The following is a 23,682-nucleotide window of genomic DNA, read 5'->3' as shown; positions in this document are numbered from 1 at the left end:
ATGTGAGCAGTTACGAGACAGTTCCAGTTGTACAGGGCTCTTGCTTCAGCTGTGCACAGAAAATAGGGAAAGTCATCGACTCCTTCATTAAATATTTCAGCCACCACAAAACAAGCACCACACAGATGCAGCTGACATATATTATGGCACCAAACTGTCAGTTATAACTGCAGATAAAGAGAAGCCTTCACCATCACCTAAACTTTCCTGATGCACAGTCCACTAGCTGCATTTCTCATTTATGTTATCAGCAAGGGATATAACAAATGAGGGGAGGGATGGAGTGTCTTCAGCAAATGCCCCAGAGGGAAAAGTGTGTATTTCTCTTAGGCAGAAATTAGGAAAATAAATAAGTATTTGGATATTGTGCATATCCAGTCTATTGCCATCTGGAGTCATTGGTTAGGAGGTCTCTGGGAATTGCCCTGAGTCACTTTGGTCAGTTAGCTAGTCCTAACACCCACAGTTTAATCATGCACAAGTAACTGAGCCTTCATTATGAGACACAAAAATACAAAATATAATCAGTTCTAAGTAATGTTAAGTTTGATGGCTTTGTAATGGAAAATAACTGCGGCACTTGAAGGTAGTTGACATAGTTTCAGGCCCTCAGGACCTCAGTACAAAAGGTGTGAGAAAAGCAGAATAGAAGGACAGGACCTGGGGATGGGGAGTATCTGGGACTAGCAGATGTCCAGGGTGGGCACAGATAAACTAACTGGTAAGTAAAAGGACAGGATGATTGCTATGCTTGGGGTGTTAATAAACCCATTAAGCTGGTGTAAGCATCTACTAGTGAGTATCCTGGACTAGCGGATGTCCAGGATGAGAGCAGTTAAACTAACTGATAAGTAGAAGGGCAGGATGATTGCTATGTCTGTCTGTAATGTTAATTAAGCTTGTTGGGAAAAGTAAACGACCCTTAAAGACCACCACATTTTTGTATGCATGCCGGAAACTTTTGAGGAAATGATGTAATATGCTCGGTGACCATATAAGGATGACCTGTATAGCAATTCGGGGACACACGTTAGGAGGAGCTATCCCCCGTGCCTCCCGGCGCCACAGTAAAGAATACCCGCTTGTCAACTTGAAATTCTGTTGGTGAGTTTGTTCCTGGAGTTTTCTCCGAATAAATTATAAAAATTGATTGGGGGGGGGGGGGGGGGAGGAATCAATTAATTTTTTTACAAGATACCCCTAATTTAACTGTACTATGACAAGGAAAACAGAAAAACACAAAAACTTTAGGATGAACTTTAGTTTAAAAAAAAACCTGAAAGATAGTGACTAAACGCTTTGTTTTAAGCTGTACAGAAAAAGAGTGTTTGGTCCCAGCAGACTAGAGGCCTAAGCATCATAATTTGTAACCAACATCAAAATTATCCCCTTGCTATTTTGGAGGGACTAACTTGTCTTCATTTGTTTTGGGTTTTTTTCCTTCTGTTTTCCCTCCTCCTTGAGCCATTTTCTATAAGACCCTATTTTCAACAGGAGGGAAAAATTTAGCCAAATACAGCATTTTAGGAAGAGATTTAACAGTGCCCTGTGATAGTTTCACAGTTGAGAGGATGCAGAGGCTTGCGTTAGATGCATCAGGTGCTGGCAGGAAACAGGATTTTAAAGTTACTGTGTTCTACACATTACATCCTGTAACTTGGAACTTAAAGCATTTCTGACAGCTGGGTCTCCCCTGAAATAAGTACACTATGACTGCAGCTATTTTAAGAAGTTAAAGGATGCTGGAAGGTTGCAGACAGGTATTACACCTGAGGAAAACTGGTCAATTCAGACCCTTCATTTCTTCTACTTGTACTGTCTGTACCAACTTAACTGGACAATAAAAGAGCTTGCAGAATAATGTGCCTGGTTTGGCAAGAGGTTCATAAGCCCAGGGACACAAGGTAAAGAAGAAGCTCGTGTTCAGTCCAGGTTTCATCTGGTTCAGGACACAAGGCAGTAAAACCTTTAAATATTAAAGGCATTATGACAGAAGGCACAAATGAAACAAACATAAGCACAAGACATTTGTTAAGTTTAGATTTTCTAATATTCACATCTGGGAAGCTCTCACAGTTGGTGTGACCAATTCTGCCATCTCAAGGTTCTGCTAGTCTTACCATAGAGACAAATATTGTGTAGTGTACCCCTACTTTTTTTGCACCAGCCTGTCTCTACCACTCTGTGTCTAAATTGCTCACCTGAGAACTCTCTTCTGCAGAGGCCTCAGAAAACTCTTTACTGAACGTCCTTTTGCACGTTTTCCACTTGCAAAATGTCTGGTGGCATTTTCCATCATTCCTGATACAGAGGATACCTCAGACTCTCTTTGGAGACACAAGTGATAACTTTTACCCAGCTCTCAATCTAGTAGGTAATGCATTCTTAGCATGGGAATAGAAATGCATTTTCTTACTGCAGGAAACTCTGCAGAGAGCTTCTCTCCTCCCCCAGCAATACACCCTTCTAAAGGACAGGCCAGATCAAGTACCTGGATGTTATGCCTTAGTAAGTCCCGTGTTCTTAAACTGCTCATTCGCAAATCTGTGCCAGTTTTAAGCAGTATTGCCAAACAGGAGAATATTTTTGCAAGAAGCTATATTTGCTTTATATCAAACTTTTATTTTGCAAACTTTGGGGAATCTACTTTCTTTTCTAGAGCTTAGGAAGTTGGTGGATAAACACAGAAAATCTGACCCTGTCTCCTTGTTGAGAAGTTAAAAACGCTTTGTAGAAATCCTGTCACATTTCCATCTCTGAACATACAAGAACACAGGATTAGCATGGAGATCCCACTCCATATTGCACAGAAAGTTCTCCTGCTCCAAGAAAGTCTTACTCTGTGGCTGTATGAATTATTCTGCAATCTGGAAAAGTGAAACTCTCCCCAGGTTCAGGGAAATACCACAGCTATTGAATTACGAGGATTACAGAGAGAGGACTCTGTTGAATAAAGCAAGAGGAATGTAAATTCATGGCCTGTCTTGCTGACTTCTAGGTGGAGTGCCAGGTGTTTCAGTAATGATGCCTTGAAACTCTAACCTGCATGGCAGAAAAACCTCTCTTTTTAGAAGGTTTCTACCTTTCCCACCCAGTCTCACAAGCCTATGCTCAGCATCTTCTGCTCCAGTAAAATTACTGTGCATTTTCTATACTCACACAACTGTAACTGTACCTGCTAACAGGTGCTAGAGTTTTTAAACAAGTTGTATCCACGAAGGGTCTGTGCACACACACACACACACACACACACACAAATATGTCCTCGGTTTTATCTCTGGGCGCTCCTTGATGCTTTGGTGTTTCTTCTGGGCAGGGACTACAGTCACTGAGTGTAGCACCCAACTGAAGCTGAATCATGGCAGGCAGTGCTGAATTTTCAGAAAAAAAATGATCAGAAAGGTGAATATTTTATTACTTTTTTAAGTAACCAACATGGAAACAATAGCAACAATTAAGTCACAAACAGGCATAGCCTAATTGTAACCACAGCATTAATACTTAATGTGAATATAACAGATATTACAAGTATGTGAACATTATTCATTCTCAGTCATTGTACTTAAGTGTACAGTAAGGTCAGCATTAATCTATTCAGAATGCTACAAAACCAGCTGGCCATTGTCCTTCAAAACCAGAGCGCTTGCTGTAAGACTGGCTGGAATGACTGCTGTCCATCCCTTCAGGCAGCTATACTCCTGGACTGCCTATGGGTCCTGCCTATTCTCCCATTCCTGCATGTGTTTCTGATAGCTCCCTTTGTTTGTTAGGGGTACAAAAGCACTACCTGCTAGAAAGAAAAAGAGCCACAGTGCCAAGGGCCAGCCCTCACACTCCGCATGAATCATGCATGAATGCAACCTGCCAGCTAATGCTAGAGGCAAAACTGGCTCCATTGGCAGTGTGTGACATCGGTATCTGCCATTCCAACTGTTTTCCCACCCTCCCCTAACTCCTTGCTCCACAGACAGGACGTGCTTTTGGAGCTGTACCGCTTTCAAAATGCTTTCTTTTACACATCACTCTTCAGTAGGGATTCTGTAACACAAAATAAAAATTTTGCTTTTTTTGGAAAGGAAGCTCTTTAAATACACCCCTTCTGTCTCTTGGGCCTTTTACCGTACCTTCCTCTTTTTCAGAACGTTTACTAATGTGTGTACTGAATCACCTGCCTCTTAACAGAAGTACCAGGGTGACACTATAAAAGGGTAACTTGCATTTGGTATTGTGGTCCCGGCTCCTCTTGTTCTGAGTAACATAGGATAAACTTCTCAGCTCGAATATTTTCATAATCATAGGGACGGATACACCCTCAGAAGTAAAACTGCCCAGTCTTTTAAGAACCAGACCAGAGGACATCAGTGTGAACCAAGCAGCGATCTCCATCTTTCTTCCCATCAGGATTCCTCCTAGGGTGCCATCTGCTGTGTCATTGTCACTGTGGACACAAGAGAAGACATCTAGTGTCAATTCTCAAAGTCTTGATTGAGAAGCAAAAAAAACCACAATCCTACAGCTCACTCAAGTGGGATCTTGTTTTCTCCCAAGCCCATTTACTATGACCTCCCCTGCTTCTTCTCATCCAGCTCGTGATGTTCTGGAGGAGAAAAAACCCGAGCCAACAAAAAAACAACCCCAACCCCCACAAACAAACAAAACCCACAAGAAAGAAAAAAAGAAAAAAATCAGAAGAACCTTCCACAAAACAAACAAAAACCCCCAAACAAAACCAAAGCCAACAAACAAAAGAAACCCCAAAACCAAGAAAAAAAAGAACCTTCTGCCCCCCAAAACCCCACCACCCAGAGAAGTAGATGTGTGATTATTTCTGTGGGGGGTTCAGTAATGGGTTTGGACACCGCTGTTCTAAGCTGATAAATGCTTCCCACGGATAACTACTTTTAATCATCTTTTTATTATTTATAGCAAAGCACATCTCTTAGCCAATACTGTAGGTTTGTGCTGTAGGTTTGTGCTGTGGACATTTTCAGGCATAATGCAGCATGCACCAAAGGAGCAATAATGAAGTAGCTGACTATTTGTGTTCCTGTTCTGGCCATCAAGTTTAAACATTTCAGAAGAAATTAAAACTACATGCAAAACTATGGCTTCGCAACATGACATCTTCTGCAGCAATACTGCTGTACGACACTCCCTCCTCTGCAGGCCCTGTAGGCTTGTGGGACAGTGCTCTGAGCTTGGTTAGGAAAGGCAGAGCAAGGGCAGAGTGATTAAGCCAGTGCTACTCTAGCAGCATTCTGCTGTGAGGCCAACTTCTACCCTGCCCCACTGCCACAAGTAACACACCGGTGTAGTTGTCCTGCTGACCGGTCCTTCTTCTGTCCAATGCTTCCCAGAGTGAGGCAGCTCTGAACTGTCCCGATAGTCTCGCCCCTTGGAGTTCTGCATGTCCAGCACTGCCTGGCTCTTCGAGGGAAGGGGCGGTTTGTTCTGCTGCCCCTGGGCACTTGGGCTGACTTCAGACCTCAATGGCTTGACTAGCTTTTTGAGCGGTGCTGAGTTTTCTAATGGTGTGGTAATCTTCAGCTTGCCTTGAGTCTTTTCACCTGTATTCTTTTCTTCGGATTGGCCAGAGCAGGTATAGGACCGAAAGCGCTGTGTGGGGACCAGGAAAGGTGGTGATGGCTGTTTGCTGGGGGTCTTGCTGCTCTCAGGCTCCTGGGGTTTTGTGAGATGACAGCTCTGATCAGGCAGTGGTGGCTGCTCTTTTCGCGAGGCCTTGGGGTAGTCCTGCTCTTTCTTTGGTGCCACCTTGCCCTTATACCCCATAGAGCCATACAGTGGGTTCTCAAACATCTCTGGCTTTTGCTGCCCCTCCTCCTGAAGTGAAGGCTCTGCTATGGTTTTCCCCAGTTCAGGTGGCCTATAGTCATCAAAGCATTGTAAAGAGAGACTTGTAAAAAGCAGGCAAGAGACTGATTTAAACAGAAAGTGAATAGGAAATGAGCATAGCAAGACTGAACAGACTGTGCAAAGGGGTGGCAGGATAACAGTAAAATTTGGGAAGAGAACAGAATTTTGCATTGTTTTTACTTTGTTTAATCATTATTAATATGACAGCAGAGACCAGATAAGCATGGTACTGTATAAACTCCCTGCTGGACTACAGTCTTTGTCAAGTGGTAATTGGCTTCTCTTTAAACAGAGATAAGCTACTGAGCCAAACTGTGTCAAGTGCTCTGAAGGCTCTGTGACACTCACAAATCTGAATTTAAATACTAAAAAGAATATTCAGATTTGGCAGAAAGGATTGAAACGTCTGTCTGGACAGTTAGCTGAGTCATAGCTCACATCATACTGTAGCATTTTACAACTAGGTCAATCTCCTCTCGCTACCAATGTTACATGGTATTCCTGGGGAAGGGATAAGACTCCTTGATGCACTCAAATGCACTATATACGAGTAACAGCTATAATTCTGTAGGTGAGGCAATCATTGTTCATTCACAGCTGAGGCCTTTGAATTGGGGCTCAGACTGGAATGACAGCACAGCTATACAGTGGGACAAGGGAGGTTTTGTGGGTTTTATGTGACTTGACCTGATTTGGCAAGGCTTTCATCTGGAGAGCCATCATGATTCTTAAAAGATCAGCCACAATATCACTGAACAGAGGAGAATAGGTGTGAGTGGCACATATTCTTTGGAAGTCTTCAAATGAGTTGTGCTGCTTTCTTCAAGTTATTTTCTGGAAGTCAGTACATGCAGGAGAAAAGAGCTGAGACCATGATGAAGCCTTGTCAGGTGCATAACAGATTGAGGCACTGCTTGCAGCTCTGAATTCTGCAAGTTCTGGCTTATGGAGTGCAACATCCATTTACTAGTGAACTATAGCCCAGACACAGGAAGCATCTGTCACTATGAAAAGAAGGTCTGAACAAGGACAGTGTGTACAGCACTGGGGTGGAATAGCCTCATCACTTTACTTAGATGCATACGGATGGGATATTTTCAATTGCTGGATGAAAATTCTGCATCAAGACTTGTGACAGATGCAGTAGATGGACACTAACTTCTACGGCAAACTGGACACTTGTGTAGTGGTGTACACAGAAATTCGGTTTAAGTACTTCACACAGGACATGTGAAGGAGCTCTCCTCCTTCACATCCAGTGGAAAGATCTATGTCACTCTTCCCTTTTCTTCTTTGTTACCAACTCTGTGGCCTTTTCCTTCTTTTCTCTTGGTAGAGAATGAAATTTACACATATATTTTGTGTTTTCCTTTCACAAAACTAGCTATACTAGTTTTCTTTGAATATGTGATGTGCTGCACTTGTGACCCTCAGTTATCTTTCTCTAATTCTGGAGATGAAAGTCTGAGAGAATATGCAGCACCTTGAATTCTCTACAGATCATGAAACAGTGACTGTGCAGAATGACAGAAGAGAGGGCACTCAACTCAAAGACTTACAGGTACTCTTGGCTCCGACTACAAATGCTTCTGTTTACTGTAGGCTGGAGAGATGGTTTTGGAGATAGAGGTGACACAGAAGGTGATGTGGAGGATGACTGACTCTGTCCCATTACAGATGTAGTCTCTTTGGGCTGCTGCTCATAGCTCCAGAGAGCAGGTGGTTGGTCTGGTGAAGGTATCTGCTTAAGCTGGCTAGTTGCAGACGGCTGCTGAGAGAAAGCAGCCATCCCCAGGTAGTTGGGGTTGCTGATGTCTGTGGGAGTGGAGCTGCTGAAGAGAAAAAAAACTGTTAGGAAGACACATGAACAAATACGTTTCTTGTCTCCCTGCCAGATCTAAAGGAGTTAGTGCCCACTAAGTGCTTAGATTTAGTGCCACCTACTTATTTTTTTGGCCACTGATGCTTTGGAATCAGAGAATAAGTAGGAGTCCTGTTAGTGCCTCTCTCTGCCCTGGGTCATTGGAGAGGAAGCAGCTGGGTCAAGGTCCCAGCACCAAATAGTTTCCCTGGCTGTCACAGGCACTTCCATTTCCAGGCTGCAGAGAGCACTCAGAGGCTTATACAGGTTTCTAGGCCCAGCAGTTCAGCTGGAAGCTGTAGCAGAATGGCTCCAAGCAAGAGGCAAATGGCAGCACTGGGCAGCATTGCACAGCATAGGAATAAGGAACAACAGGAGAGGTCTTTTGAGGTGTACCTATATAGTCTAGCAGGGAGAAGGCAGGAAGTTGCCTGCAAAGAAATGCGCCTATGAAGCTGTAAGCCTGTGATTCTTGGGAAGGAAAAGACAGGCAGTGTGAGCACAGCTTCCCACCCCAAGCCGGCAGAGGTGAAGCAACAAGATTACCGTAATGTGTCCTCCTTTCCCAAGTTGTCTGGAGAAGAGGAAGCACTCCCCCAGTAGCGAGCAATGGCTGCTGCCTCTCTGGCCACCAGATGAGTAGATTTTGACTTTCTGTTGGAAATAAAAGGTCCCTCTTTCAGTGAGATGCAGGAACCTACCCTGACTAATGCATTCTCAGTTTGTGAAGCTTTGGGCACAGAAGCATTGACCAGCCCTGACCAGAGAGCCACAAAGGCAGCTTCCCAGTGCTCAGCATGCCTATTAATACTGCTCCCACAGCAAGCACAGCTTTGCCTTTATTGAGTCAACTACTTTTCCATAACCAGCTCACACACTTGTCCTTTACCTGTTAGTCTGATCCCAGTCTTTGCTAGGCTCTAAGTTGCTGTTATTCTTTGGTTTCTGCCCAGCAATTTCATCACGTTCAATCTTGACAAAATCTGAAGGAAAGAAAAGGCATTAAAAAGTGTTTTGGCAGCTTCACAGTATGATTGCATAAGTTTTCTGTGTTACTGCTTGTATTAAGGCATCTCTCTTGACTATCAGAATGACAGTTTTAAGCAGTTGATGGTATTACTTTCAACAATATGACACAGGAAAAATTGTGTTTCTTGAAATAGAAAGGTCATGATCCACCAAACAGCCACATACAGATCATTTTACCATCGAGAATAATAGTAAATGTAAAGAGGCTGCTTTTGTACTCTGAAAGAGAACAACAGGTAGCAAGATGAAAATGAGCAGGGTTGTGATCCTTTAGCTAAGGAGTGCTACTTGAGAGCCTCATATGCTCTTTGTTGATGTTCCCCCAGGATGACCAGAACAGGGCAAGCTTCGGCACCTTATCATATGGCCACAAGTGGAACTAAGGCATCGCCATTCAATAAAACCAGTATTAGTGACAGACAGGGGGCTCTCTCAGTCTGCTGAATTTACTTGAATGATGAAAAAGGAAAAAAAACAAATCACATTGCTGTGCCTTTCCGAAAGAGCACACGTATACTCCTGAGAACTAAGGATACTCATATCTTGCAGTCAGCATCAAAAGTTCTTGCCTCTTTGGACTAAAAGCACTGCAAGGATAATTTTCAGTTCTTTGACAGATGTATTTAGAGATGGATATTCTCTGGGGTGAGCACTGCAGAGATAATCTCGTTCCTTACCATACAGTTTCTCTCTCTGTTTTCCTTGTGATGTCTGTAGCTTGATTTCACCTTGGAAGACTCCTGTTTTCTCACCATGGTGTGTCAGCACAGTATGGATAGGAACTAAGGATTCTGTTGCTTCTATTCGCAGGGCAATGCAGCCTTCCCCTAGAGACAAGGAGACAACGAGCCTGGGACTGGGAAAAAAAAGCATTGAAGTATTTTTCTCCTGTCAGTCATCTACTCTCACTGTGCTGACAGGGCTGAGATTACCGGAGAGAATCTGCTCTGGATCACAGTAAGGAATGTAATGTCCCTGGAGAAATCAGCAGCATTCATTTCACTTCTTCACATATGTGTGAAGGATTTGGGCATTGGAGACAGCTGCAGGTGGCTACAGGGTTCTGAGCTTCCATTAGTGGTAAAGAAAACATGAGCCAAATCCATAAAAGAGGATTTGTATGTTTTGAGTTAACTAATTTAAACAGATTGACTCCTGAATTAATTTCTGTACTTTCTTTTTAAGCCATTGCTCTTTTGGGGCTGGTAAAGCTCACACAGATTGTTGCTTCAAGTTAATTTGCTTCTAATCATCCTTAGCTCACAAATTATTCCCCAGAATGTATTCTTGTGTGTATTGAGTTCCAAATCAGAAGTCAGAGCATCATGGACGTTCAGTCTATAAGAGTAACTTCTGTTCTCTCCCACTCCTTCAGCAGTTTGGAAAACTCTAAGTAGATTTTGACTCATCTAGAACTTTAGAGCTAAACACTTACCGTAAGATTCATCACTGTCTGATGACTTAATGCTGATCAGGATGTGTTGATCCAGAAGGTATTCTGGGTCTGAAATAATGGGAGTCAGCTGCAAAGACAAGTTAATGTGGGTCAATACAATAGGTGGGCTACATGAACACAGTTATCCCTGTGCCTCAGTCCCAAATGAGCAGAGCTCAGCTGGACAAACGGATGAGGATATCATGCCACCTCTAGGATCAGCCTCTTTGATGATGTTTGGAGATCTGTGGTAGGAGGCTACATACTTTTAGAGTCCCCCCACTCTCACTCCCAGCACCGCAGATGGAATGCTACAAATCAAACACTAACGGCCTAAGCTGCAATTTTCTTCTGCAGTGCAGGACTAAAAACTGCTCTAGGAGGAAGTGATCTGGACTTTGATTCAGTTTGGTCCCCAAAATCTGTTTGGTTGTTGTTACAATCACTTATTGTACAGCCTTTCCCCAATCTTTCAGTGTTAAGGCACTCTTTTCAAAGTCAGCATTTGTTAACTTTTCAGAAGGGCACTGACATGTATGTTTACTCCAAATCCAGGAGCTCTGATAATACTTCCAGCTCTCGCCATGACAGAAAATGGAGAAGAGCTCTGATCTCAAGGGTAGGACTTGTCTCTGACACTGACGCATGGAACACTATGTCTGGCCACTGATGGTCTTTTTTAACACAGGTAAAAAATAGTCAACTTTTCTATAAAATACTGAGAAAAACTTTGCCTGACAGGGCAGAGAAACTCCAGGGTAGAGCTGCTCTTTGTCTTCTCTTCCATCTAAAACATAAAAACTAATAGGGCCTGCTTAAAAGACTTGTCAGCATAGTTGTGTTCACTAGAAGTGTGAGAAGAAGGTCACACTCCTGAGTGACATGATCACGCCAGCAGAATTCCTGATAGAGATGAAAGCATACTGTATAAAAGAGACATTTTTTATGTAGTATACTGGCAAGAAAGTTCTTTCCTGCTTATAACACACTCTGGTTAGCTTAAGCCCATCCTGCATTCTTACAGCCTCTTTTGAGTGTAAACAAGACCACAGCCATGTTCCTGAAAATAACGTTCATATAAGACTTAATGTTGCTAACAGGATGCAAGTGGAAGGCTTCTCTTCCATATGGATATGGAAACGGAGTCCCTGCTTACCTTTGGAAGTGCATCAATGAACTTTACCACAAGCTCCCCTTCACTCCCATCCTCATTTTCTCCTTCCTGGCTCTTCACAAAACCTGCAAAGTGATGAGAAAGGAGTTTGCCAGAAAAAAGACACCAGAACTTGGCTACGAATCCTCTTCAGATGCCAGATCTCCAAAACGCCTACAGTTATTATCCCAATTGGACACAAGTTTTGCAAGTATTAAGAAGCTTCAAGTCTGAGCTTTGGGTCCATGTTTACACAGTAACTTTACATGTGATTTTCCTGGTGCATTGCTAAATGGTTTTATTTTACAGTTAAACTTGGCACTGAGAAGCTCAGTGCATACATGGACTGGAGGATAAGAACATGACAGCTCTTCCTACGCCACTCAAGATAGCACACTTTTGAAATTCTAATTTAAGATTCGTAATACACTGTTTCCATAGAAATTTATGCAAATTTCGATACAGCCAAAAAATAATCTTTTATGGAGCTGCCTTTGACACGGCGCTCTGACATGCGATAATGTGATGAAGCATACACTGAAGGCATGCTGTCCCACTTACAGGAGCTGTCCTGTGATGGGGAACCGCTTAAAAAAACACACAGCAAGGGCATGTAGGCTTGCATTACATAAACAGCTGAGGCTCAGCCCTGCAGCACAGGGACAGGGAATGAAACCTGCAGCACTGGAGGGTACATTTATGGAGTCAGATCACTCCTTTTCCTTTCACCTGAGGCTGATCCTCTGGTTTATTCTTTTTTAAACCAGGGCAGTTATTTTTATTAGCTTAAAGCAGATGCTTTGCTTTGAAAGCAGCCGATCATTTGTAGCAGGCACAGTCAGAAATGCAATTGATCATGTGCTTGCTAAGTAGAGATTGCCTGTGTAATAAGCAAGAACAACATGTGCTTCTCTTCAAGAAATTATCAGGTTGCCAAACAAGATGGAAGAAATGGTGGAAGACTACATGTCTAAGCATGGATTATAGCTAAATGGCTGTGTGTTTTGGATTGTATTGCTGACAGTATAGGATGATTCGTAAACTACAACAAATCTCTAGGACATCCCTTTTTTGCACTGGAACAAGTGATCCACACAGCTATTTACTGAGATCCAAGCAAAAGGAAGGGGAACTAATCCAAACTAGCGGGAAACTCTGACAGAAAGAATAAAGTTGGGCAAAACCCTACTTTCTAAGCAGCTGGAGTGAAACTCGATGTAGAACTTGGTCTGGGACTTGGTCTTCAGAGTGGCGTAACAGTGCAGGAACTCTATCTCCCCTTGGGAATTTGTGTACTTGGAGTCTAGAAAAGAAGAAGGGAAAAAAACAGCATTTTCAACAGGAGATAAAGAAAGTGCATTTTCGACTCTTAAAGGGTCAGCTTTTTCTTTTAACATATACAAAGCATTGTGTTTTGTGCCCAAAGGTGAAGACAGCATGATTGCACCCAGACTGACTAACCATTCTTGGAAACAAACTGTGAGGTGACTCCCACTTCGAAGGTGGCGAAGACAGGACTGTGGTCACTTGTCATGATGTCAGTGGTGCAGCCTGCCAATGAGAAAGGGAGGAGAGTTACTGCCTTATGTTCTGCTCTGGTGAAATCACTGCAATAGCAATATTATTCAGTAATTTTCCAGCAAACATAACAGTCGCTGTGGTAACTGTCTCCAGTCAAAGGTGTTTCTACATAATCTCATGTTAGTATTTGGGAATGTAACTCTTCTGTCAAAATACATAAAGATTAGGTTAACGGACACAACATTTGGCAAGCGACTGTCAGTGTTAGATTCTCACAGCACAAAAGGCAGTTACAGGCTTTCTGGTTGCCTCTGCAGTTTGCACAGCTAACTAAAGTGCAAATATGGCAGGAAATCACAGAAGAGTACACTGGTGCTGCTTCAGTGCTACACTGCAACTCATGGCCCAAGATTAACAGTGATTGAGCAAGGTCCTGACTTGACCTAAGTGCACACTGAGTTCTAGCAAGCCCAGTCCACTGAACAGACTTCATAAAGGTACTTACTTGACCACACACCTCATCATCATAGGCTCTCTGATCAGAGCAGTCCACCTTATACCCCAAGAGACATCTACAGCCCTCTTCTCATTCCCATACACAGGAAACCATCAACATCATGCTCAGATGCTTGGTCCTACATGGACTCAATGAAATTCTGAGTCATTTTTTAAACAGGTCTTATGAGATTCCTCTCTTCCCTGCACTGCACTTCTGTGATGTTTCTCAGTGAGAAAGGGAACAGGTTCTTGGTACCACACAGTCTTTCTGGAATGCGATTTGACAGAAGAGGGATGTTTGCAGCTCCAGCCTCAGACTGGACTGTGTATGCAGTACACAGTACCACGTACCCTGCTGGCACCATCAAGCAAGGAGCTCCTGATGGTAACTGCACAGGAAAAGTTGTTGTTGCCAAGAAATGACTGGTGTAAAATGATCCTGCAGTGTGGCCTGAAACTGGACAGCTGCAACTGTCTGAGGGGTATTCTGCATAGAAAAGAGTATCAGAATTAATTCCCAACCTTGTAAGGTTACAGGCAGAGAGATCTGGCTCCACTCTGCCCGGTTTAACATCAGGTCCCTCTGTGCTGAGTGCCTGGCAGTGCAGGGAGATCCTACAGACTGTGCTCTGAATCATTTCCGCTTCAGACTGATTGCTTTGCTATCTACAATCTGTTATCTACCCACCATAGGACTGACACACAACGTGCACCATGGGATATGATTTCCAGAGCACTCGATCACACCAGGATGGCAAATTGTACTTCATCTGCAAACCAAAGGAGAAGTGATGTCAAGAAGAAGAGAAAGGACCAGCTCACAAAAGAACAGGAAATTCACTTGCTCAAGCACCACAGATCTGTGTCAAATCTTTTTCTTTGTATTGACTCCTTTCAGAACAGTACAAGGGCAAAAAATGCAGAGACTGGTTTAGGTCACTTCCTTCTGTAGGAGTTATTTCCCTGCTCTGTCACATACTTCTGAAGAGACATGAGTTTTCACCTACCCCTGTAGCTTTTTGCTTGGTGTAAACATACTTCTCCCGGGTGCCTCTTTCAAAGCGGTAGGTTGGAGCAAAAGTGATCTCTTCTTCCTCTAAAACAGAGAGATAGCTGTTACAGTGTGGCCCATTGAGAACCCTCACCTGGCTGAGACAGGCACTGCTCTGTACACGCTGCCCCACATCAAGTCTGGCACAGAAAGTTGGTGGAAACGGGAGAGGAACCTGCCAACAACCTCAGAATCTTACCAAATTGCAGAAACACCTTTTGGTCCTTTCTCTCTATGAGAAGCTGGTCGAAGGCCAGCAGCTCCGGATACTGCTGCTGCCTGATCTTCTGGATAATATTCTCTGCTTCCTGCCAACAGGGAAACAGCAGAGCTGCAGATGATGCAAAAGCTCCTTATAAATACTCCCTTCAGTGAGGAGCCAGCAAGTGCTTCTGAACTGATTCACAGAGCCATGCCCCTGCCACTTTCCCACTGTTCCCTTCACTGAAAGGCCCCAGTCTTTGCTGCGTGACCAAACATTTGTCTATCAAAACACACATCAAAATGCCCACACAACCCCCACACAAGCACACACACTGCCAGATGTACATCAACACCAGCCTGGCTGTTGTCTCCCACCTACTGAAACCTATCCAGTATTTATTATGGCTTGCTTGTTTCTGAAGGCCGGTTCTGAGCCATTAAAAGCTAACCAAATAGTGCAGAAAGGCAATCTCTGCATCAAGCTGTTCACAGACAGATGCTTACTCACAGTGGGGAGTTAGGAGTCTGGGGAAGTGATGCCACCCGGAGCAGCAGAGTATGCCAGATGCCATTCCTGGGTCCATTAATCCTTGGAGAGGGCAAAAGGGATTTCCTTTCCTCCCTCAACTGGTGTCACACTTATGCCCTAGGGATCCTTTCTGCCTCCCCTATTTCTGCCACTGTCTGCCATGTTGCCTTAGATTGGGAAAAGACAGCGCTTCTATGGCAACACAGTATTTTCTCTCCCCAGGGATTCACACAGCATCCCTAACCGTTGGGGGCTGCTCCACGCGGTAGTTCAAGTCTCCCAGCCAGAATAGATGAGTAAAGCGATGAGTGATGTTAAACGGACTCAGTTTCTTATCTCCCAGTGTCAGGAAGCGCAGGATGCTCATGTAGTTCTGGTTGCGTCTGTCAAGACAAGAAACATCTGCCTGACAAACTAAATTGCCATGCGGTTTCTAAGTGCCTGCACTGGCACAAACTGATGCTTTACCAGGCAGGAACCAGTCTGGCTCGACATCTAGAGGAGGGCACATCAGAAGCTGAGAACTTGCCACCCCTGTCTGGCACTGCACCTCAGCAGACAGGCCCAGGTGACATGCTCAGTGTCTCCCAACCTACTCAATGCGGCCAATAGCACAGCACAGCTCATGCTGCACCTTGTAAGTTGTGTATCTGGTGAGCTGGGGGGCAGCCTGCTCTGAGGAGGGGCAGTGGCATTTAGAGCAGCTCCTTGGGTGTCAGACTGCTTCCACCTGAATTGAAAAGCTGGAAAGCTATCCTAAAGCCACTTCTGTTGCCTCCTGGGGCTGTGCTTTTCTGAGCTGCATGTCCTAGAAACCCAGCATTAGATTGTTGCCTTCGGGTTTCAGCAGCAAACACATTCCTAGATTCTGACAGCTATTCCAAGCCCTGTGGAATGATTCCATAGAGGTTAACTACATCAGTGGCAAATACCTTGTGTAGAAGTTCCACACCGTATCTTTTCTGGGTCCTGGACTGGAAAAGATGGCAAAGCCAACCTCTCCATTTCAAGACCTCTGCTTTCAAGACCATCCCTTTGACTGCTCCATCTCTTCCCAGTGTGGGTACATATCTCCCAACAATGTCAGGATCTTTGCCTTCAATCCCATGCAGCACAGAACCTGCCTAGACCATGGAAACTCATTTCACAGCTGGGTATAGAGAATTAGCCACCATGGAGGTATTTCTGTGCTGCACAACTCCGTCTTGGTATTCCTGACAGAATGCTCTGCCCAGCAGGATGTGTGCCTCAGGGTGTACCACAGCTCCTGCGCTCGCAGCACGGCCCACATTGAGGAGGCAGACAGTACCCTTCAGCACATGATTCTGGGATGGGAAAAACCTTCCCACATGTCTCCGAAATACTGTAGATCAGGAAACTGTTTTCCTCATGTACTGGGCTTGCATGGCATTTACACTTGGCTCTGAAGGTATTTTCCTGTCCATTTCACCTGTGCCCATGTGGAATGGCTATATAGTAGTCCCTCGTTTAAATGGTGACACAATGAGCAGTGTCTTTAGCACAGGTTGCCGTCACAGGAGACATTTAATAATCTTTTATGATCAGAAAAACGTGCTTGTGACTGTCTGTTGGGCCCTCCTTCCAAACATGGCCCAGGGAATTTCATCTTGGGACAACAACCATTTTAGAGAGGGAAGGATGTGTCTTACCTGTGTTTCTTTTCACTTCCTGAAGTCAAATGGCTGTTAACAAACCCAAAGGAGGTTCCATTGAACATGAATGACACCCCCACAGCTCCTTTATTACCTGGAAAAAGGTAAGTGAAAAATGTCAAGAAATCAATCCACCTCCAGGCTGAGTCTAGCAAAGATAATAAAGCACCCAGTACATCTTAAGTGAAGTGGAATGGAGAAAAGAAATAAGTTAACTTAATCAGCACAGAAAGAATTAGTGCATACAGCACAGATTGTGGTAACAGTTTTTCTAAGGATGCTAAAAAAAAAGATTAATTGAAGGGAAAGAAGTGCAATTTCCTTGTGAAACCCAAGGAAAGGCAATCCAATAGCCAGTCAAAGGTGTTTGCTGGGAATATAAATATATGTGTGCTAAGTATACACACAAATAAATTTCCTTTTTTACAGGGTAACCTATAATCAGTGCTAGTGGGATACAATTTTAGTAACACTAGTGTCACATATCTGCAGTCAAAGGAGTCTTGTGGAGAAAAAGCTGTTCCATTTCAAGGACGGTATTGGCAGGGACTGAGCAGATCTCAGTCCTTTGGATAAGACCAGGTCTGTTCCTCACCCAGTGTGTTTGCGATGCCTGTCTTCACGTTGTCTGTGCAGATGTGGCTGATGCGGTTCTCATGTTCTGGTTTGGCCAGCACGACAATCCTGATGTTCCAGAGGGTATGGATTGCTATCTGCATGGATGGGAAGGTTAGAGGTTGTATTTCTTCACGTGCTGCAGAGCTGCGCTGTAGCTGCAGCCGTTCTGGCTCTTTCTGTGGTACTTCTCCTACACAAATTTTCTTCCTGTGCTTAGGATATGCTTTCAGTCATTTTAATCAGAGGTGGGAGGAAGGACCTAGCTGTTTTCTAGTGCTATTTTCAAGTTAATCACTGGATTGCCTTGCTTGCACAAAATTTGCACAGTTTTCTAACTATCATGAGAGCCGTAAGTCCTGTTCTACTGTGGCCTTCCAGATATTCTTAGATTTATTTCTTGGTATCACTGAAACTCAGGAATGTCTGAACATGGTCTTAATAAGGTTCAGTTTCTTTTATGATTATACCTGTGTGCTGTTACCTCCTATTGTAAGTGCAGTAGCCTAGGGTGAGATCTAGGCTACTGCTGGCTCAGAAAGTTTTAGTCTCTTCCTGTATGAAGGTCAAAATATCACCACTACTTGACCCAAGTGCTCAGCATCTGCAGTGCTCACAGACTGGCAGGCAGAGGAGCTCATGGCAGGGTCCCTGCTTTGGCAGTGAGGGGGTCACTATCCATAGCAATAAGCCCATCCAGCAAGTTCCAGGGGAGGATCTTGTGGAGTCCACAGACAGATTCAGTTCACTCTCCCTCATCCAAATGCAATGACAATAGAAGGGAGGGAATGGGAGGAGATGTAGGCAACACACCACTTATTCTGTCACTTATTTGCAGAAAATCTACTCTCCTCATATGCCTGAGCAATGTGCAATAGCTGGAATAACCTCTCACCACTTTGAAGCTGATACTGGTGATTTCCTGCAAGGATTGCCTCAGGGTCTCCAGCCATTCCTTCTCCCCTTGGGCATCCTCCTGGGTGCCAATCACATAGATGTCATGAGGAATGTAGTCAGCAGTGTCATCACGGGTCTTCCCCTGCCCCTTGGAGAGAAACCAGGAGGTGATCTTCTTTGGGGAAGGTGCAGCACCTTTTATTTGCAAATCAAACACCAAAGTAAGTCAGAGTATGTTCTGTCAGACTGAGGATACAGACAACCCATGGGGACAGAAATAACAGGCTTCACATGTACTCTATCCTATACCAGTTCCCTATTAGCCAGGGCACACTGTTCTAAGATGACAAAGATGTTAACCCTAACTGAGTCACTGATGAAGGACTGACTCTGCTTTGGCCATCTTCCTGTCTTTCATTAGCTTACCAAGGCCAAGGCTAGCCAAGGGTAGTCCTGGCCTGCCACTGCATTTACCTTACCCCTTAAGTATGACTGAGCACAGACAGCTCAGCTTACAGCAGTTGAACCAGGCTTTTCTCCCCAGATTGGAAAAATAACTTAAGTTCCAGTCTCCTCAACTACACCCTGTCCCCTTCCCTTAATATTGCAGATACTCAGCTCTCTTCCCAGGCTGGACATGAACAGTCCCTAGTCAGGTTCAGAAGCAGCTGGCATGCAAGATGGAGGATAGCATACACTGCTGCTTGTTGTGCCAGCTTCATGCTGGCCACAAGTGCCTGTCACTGGAGGAATCCTTCAGTACTCTTTAAGGTCCTTTTTCTGGAACCATTAAAACTGTCAAACCATATGTGAGAATATGCCTAGAGACCAGCTCCTCCCCTACACCAGTACAACCCTGGTGTACAGGTCTGCTCCAGAACAAACACAGTGTCTGGAGCATATTGTGACAGGTGAGCACACATTTTGAGAAGTGTCTATTCCTTCAGAGGAATGCCCACATCAGAAGGCACTGTATGAGCCCATACCCATATTCCAAGTCCCAATGAAGATGGTGATCATATCAGGCTCTGGTTGCTCCGAGTGTTTATTCTTCATCTGCTGCAGAAGTTGGCAGAACCCTTCTCTCTTCTAGACAGGGGGAGCAGAGACAATTAACAAGTTGCTTAACTTCTCCAACACAACATCTTGAAAAACTAGCTGAACCAGGAAATTCCCTCCACACTTGAAGGGCATGTTAGCTCCCCACTATCTGGAACCTTCAAAGAGGCTCTGTTTCCTGTGGTATTTTCTTAGGTGCTTAGCTTGCGTATTACTTTAACACGTGCTGAGCTAGTCAGAATAAAACCTAGGCTTCCCTCTTGTTTGTCTACATGAACCTCCTTGCAGCTACCCTCAGCTGACTCCTTGCCTCTTCTCACTGCTTGCCGACACTGTTCTCCTGCCTCGGTGACGGTTGCCCTTTCCAGTTTATCCCTTTACACAGTACACTTGTTCACTTTCTGGATGCTTCCAGAACAAAGGAATAATTTCATTTTTGCAGTGCAAAAACCACTGTTCCTCAGCAGGTCCTCTTTCTGCCAAGGAATGCCCCTTGTACCGCTCCCACTCAGGTACCTGCTACCTGCTCCAGGCTGGTGGGAGGAAAATACACTATGTGTGTACCTTGGAATCAGAGAAAACATATTCCTTCCGCTGTGTTTTTTCTTTTTCCGTTTCCAGCAAAATGACCAGTTTGTTCGGGACCTTCTGGGACTTGATCAGCTGCAAGACTAAACAGAAGCTGAGTTTCATGAGCTGCAGACACTGAGACTAGAATCCCACCAAAACTAATATGACAGTGTTCACAGGCTCAGGACTTACATGGTCTTTTATGTCTGAGGCTCACTTTGCCCCACATAACTGCATTGTAATGTTGCTTAGTCCTGTTTTCTATATGAATAGATTTGGACTCTGAAGTGAAGAGAACCCCCCCAAAACTCATTCTGCCTCAACTCTTGTCCATACCAAGCCCTCCTGTCTGAAGTGAAACCTTGGCTTCCTGCAGGTAATCTCTTTGTATCCTGAGTCAGCCTACATATATTCCTTCCCCACCTGTGAAAGAGGAGGTAAAACCTCATTTGATAATAAAGGTGGTTCCTCCCCATCTAAAATAGCAGCTAAGTAATTATGAAGGACAGGAGGAGAAAGCCATGCATAATAGCTAATCTTTTAAATCACTGCCAGCAACAGGTTGATTTTCTAGCAGGAAAGAGGCCAAGGGTATCACCTTCCTTCTAATAAATCCATTTGTCTCAATCTCAGTGAGCTGCCTGTCCAGAAACACAATAGGAAAAAAGGGAAGTTGTCTGAATTGGGCCTTCCAAGACCAAAGCAGCATTGCTCATCAGTAGAGATATTGATTCACATACAGAAAAAATGCCAGCAAAACAACCCAAAACCAAAGAGAAATTCACTGAAAAATGTTACTGAAACTGAGTATCTCACTTTCTGCCACCAAAAATCATCACAGAAGTCAGTGTGTTCCAGCAGAACTTATTTTTCAAGTGACACTGCTTTTCAGTAGAAAATGCATCTATTGTAACTAGCTTTATGTGGAATCTTCTATCAAAACCTGCTCCCTGCTCCCTCTGTCTTCATTTAGACCAAGAGTCCAGGTCTAAACCAATCTGTGTAAGTTGGTTAGCCCAGTGATGACTCCCTGCAGGCCACTTTGTGGATAGGCAGTCTAGACTGACTAGAGCCTTGCACAACACCCAGGACCTAGCAGAGCTATCTGTACTTTGGGCAAAACCTTCCCCTCAGTGGGGCCAGAGGGTACCCCTCTCCATCACTCAAGGGACTGAGAATCTAGCCCAGCATTTGTGAACTTAAAACATCTTACTTTTCTTGTGGGTATAAAACTTGTCCTCTGGACCATCCTTAGCTCTCTTGATAATCAGTTTTCCCATTTCCACATCAACCTTGAGGTGTATTTTTGAGAAAATTCCTAGGGAGTCAGCCTTCACCTATCAGAAAACAGAGATTTTTCATAAGCAATCTATGCTTCAGTCGTGTATTACAAAAGCAACACCCTCCTGAATTTATGGACACATATCATCATTCTGCAAATCTCACTAGACATCTCTGAAGCATTTGCATGGTGCTAAACAGCATCCAGGAATAGCTGTTATCTCTGTGGCAGCTCAGCAAAGTTCTCAGGAACCGAGATACCAACAAAAATCTGCATTGCTGCCCTGCCACACTGTGATCAGCATCGTCAAAAAAGAACATTACCTCAAAAGTGACAGGGGGAATGAGGGAGCGCCGGTGGGTTGAATCAGGACCTTCAATCAACAGTGTTTTCACCTGTAAAAGAATTGATGTGCACCACATTGCATTTGGTGATTCTGCACTACATTGAGAGTAATGAAGTGAAAGCAAAGAAATCTTACTCTAGCAGAAAACTGCTCTGATGATGAAAAAGACGCATAACTAGAGGCAAAATATGACAAGAAGGTAATATAAATAGCTTTAAAACTGTACCTTTTCTTCAATAGAAGACAGCAAAGAAATCAGCTGATTGAGTTTCAATACAATATTGACTGGACTAGCTTCACCGAGCATCTGATAACCACAACAAAGAAACAAAAAGAGAGAGATATGATTAATTACTAAACCACAGGGCATGGCCTGAAAGCGCAGCAGTCTCACCCCAGAACCCTCACACACAGAGCAAGGAGCAGCACTGGTGCCTCTGCTACTCTAATCCATAACAGGCAGTGCAGGAGCACAGAGTTTGTCTCAACATGCAGAAGTATGGGAGGGTGGAAGGATGAATTTGTAAACCTTGTCCATAGGTTAAAAGCAGCTGGGCATGCAAGGGAGTCAGCTTGTTGCTGGGAGACAGTTTTGCATGACCAGGACATCCAGAAGTTCTGGACTTTTGGTTTCTGGGCTACTGGTAGGGAGAGGAAGGTCATGGGGCTTAAGGGAGCTTGGGAGAAGGAAGGATTTGGTAGTGCAACATCCTGGAGTGTTTATGGAATGAGACGTGCAGTCCCAGCACACAGGCTGAGGAAGAGTGGGGAGATTGACGTTCACTGCACTTGCCTCTGGGGCAAGAGAGGGGAGCAGGCAGAGAGGACTACAGGATAAGTGAAACTGTGGTGATACAACTCACTGTGTGCCCTCTGCACTGCAGCCACAAAGAGGCTAGAGAGAACAGAAGCTGTAACTGATCACCAGAATCCCATGGGTCATTGCTGTGCTCTCCCCCTCGTGCTGGTAGCCACCCACACTCCTCTCTCCTTTTCCCATCCTTCACCCGACTTACTTGTGAGCGCTGATGGATACTAGGGTGCAGCTGCTGCTCAAACACTTTCTGGATGGATTCCAGAGATGGGAGAGTCCTAGAGGCTTCACTGGGAACAGAGACATGGCAGAGGTGTAAGGCTGCGGTCAGGTCCTTGGGTAGATTAGCACTTGGTCTCTTCAGACAGAGTTGTGCAGCTTAGACTACAGGCATGCATTCACATCAGGCTTGCTCTTGCAAGTGTCATAGAATCACAGAATAGTTTGTGTTGTAAAGGACCTTAAGATCATCCAGTTCCAACCCCCTGCCATGGGCAGGGACACCTCACACTAGATCATGTCACCCAAAGCTCCATCCAGCGTGGCCTTAAACACTGCCAGGGACGGAGCATCACTATAACTATGCCAACTCACATACCAAAGTTCACTTAGAAATCTCAATGCCCAGCAAGGTTTGGTGTCTATGAAGGCTGCAGCAGCGGGAGCAGCTCAGTTTTGCAAAGGTCTCTGCAGCTGCTGATGTTGATGCAGGATGCTGGGGACACTGCACAAAGAGGAAACTCATTTTCAGATTTTCAGCTCACATGCCAAAGAGGGGCTGGACACAGCAAGGGGGTGGAAAAGCCAGCCTTTAATCTCCTGAATGGGAACTGTTTGTGGGTTACAAGACTCCTTTAGCATTTCCCAATTAGATTCCACAGGATGCTCATTTGTCAAAACACTGTTGTATGAATTTGGCACAGAAGCCATGCTGTGATAATGACAAGACTTATCAGGGAAAGAGCAGCCAGGGAGCACAGGTCAAAAGGAAGGTAGTGGTGGTGAGCACTAGGATGCTTGCATTGTGCCTAGTCAACAGTGGATATAGATGATTTCCCTCTTTCCAAAGCCTGAATGGACCGGATTTTATGCCCTGTTTGCTGGAGAAAGTGCTTCAAAGTAAAAGTATGCCTGACTGTCTGAAGATTAGATATTTGTCTAGGTGCTGAACCATGGCTGATTAATTGCCTAAATTAAAGACGTTTGAAACGTCAGTCTGAAAAAAATTCAGACTGAAATGAAGATGCAGATGAAATGAAGACATGAAATGC

At 44.3% G+C, this 23,682-nt stretch overlaps 1 protein-coding gene across 3 annotated transcripts in view; it reads right to left on the bottom strand.

The window, feature by feature from the left end:
* Positions 1-3,391: 3,391 nt before the first annotated feature.
* The window catches only part of INPP5D (inositol polyphosphate-5-phosphatase D), a 53,200-nt gene continuing 32,909 nt past the window's right edge, over positions 3,392-23,682 (bottom strand). For 2 of the 3 annotated variants that reach the window (XM_061465312.1, XM_061465314.1), the window contains exons 6-28: positions 22,614-22,701; positions 21,824-21,904; positions 21,575-21,646; positions 21,183-21,306; positions 19,964-20,070; positions 19,327-19,429; positions 18,339-18,535; positions 17,424-17,541; positions 16,826-16,922; positions 15,400-15,538; positions 14,622-14,730; positions 14,379-14,467; positions 14,060-14,141; positions 12,814-12,903; positions 12,542-12,655; positions 11,356-11,438; positions 10,200-10,287; positions 9,442-9,591; positions 8,625-8,718; positions 8,282-8,389; positions 7,434-7,706; positions 5,308-5,884; positions 3,392-4,438 (exon numbers count right to left, since the gene is read on the bottom strand). In XM_061465312.1, coding sequence (XP_061321296.1) covers positions 4,436-4,438; positions 5,308-5,884; positions 7,434-7,706; positions 8,282-8,389; positions 8,625-8,718; positions 9,442-9,591; positions 10,200-10,287; positions 11,356-11,438; positions 12,542-12,655; positions 12,814-12,903; positions 14,060-14,141; positions 14,379-14,467; positions 14,622-14,730; positions 15,400-15,538; positions 16,826-16,922; positions 17,424-17,541; positions 18,339-18,535; positions 19,327-19,429; positions 19,964-20,070; positions 21,183-21,306; positions 21,575-21,646; positions 21,824-21,904; positions 22,614-22,701 — 2,986 coding nt within the window. In that variant the 3' untranslated portion in view covers positions 3,392-4,435. The remainder of the gene's footprint in view (positions 4,439-5,307; positions 5,885-7,433; positions 7,707-8,281; positions 8,390-8,624; positions 8,719-9,441; positions 9,592-10,199; positions 10,288-11,355; positions 11,439-12,541; positions 12,656-12,813; positions 12,904-14,059; positions 14,142-14,378; positions 14,468-14,621; positions 14,731-15,399; positions 15,539-16,825; positions 16,923-17,423; positions 17,542-18,338; positions 18,536-19,326; positions 19,430-19,963; positions 20,071-21,182; positions 21,307-21,574; positions 21,647-21,823; positions 21,905-22,613; positions 22,702-23,682) is intronic. The other variant, XM_061465313.1, reaches the window with a different exon arrangement.

This window comes from Pezoporus flaviventris, unplaced genomic scaffold (assembly GCF_033815535.1).
Source record: "Pezoporus flaviventris isolate CSIRO_AGI_PZ_B2104156 unplaced genomic scaffold, CSIRO_AGI_Pfla_v1 ptg000040l, whole genome shotgun sequence".
In the NCBI taxonomy this organism is placed as follows: domain Eukaryota; kingdom Metazoa; phylum Chordata; class Aves; order Psittaciformes; family Psittacidae; genus Pezoporus; species Pezoporus flaviventris.
The sequence above is the reverse complement of the archived record's forward strand: the minus strand, read 5'-3'. Positions and strand labels throughout refer to the sequence as shown.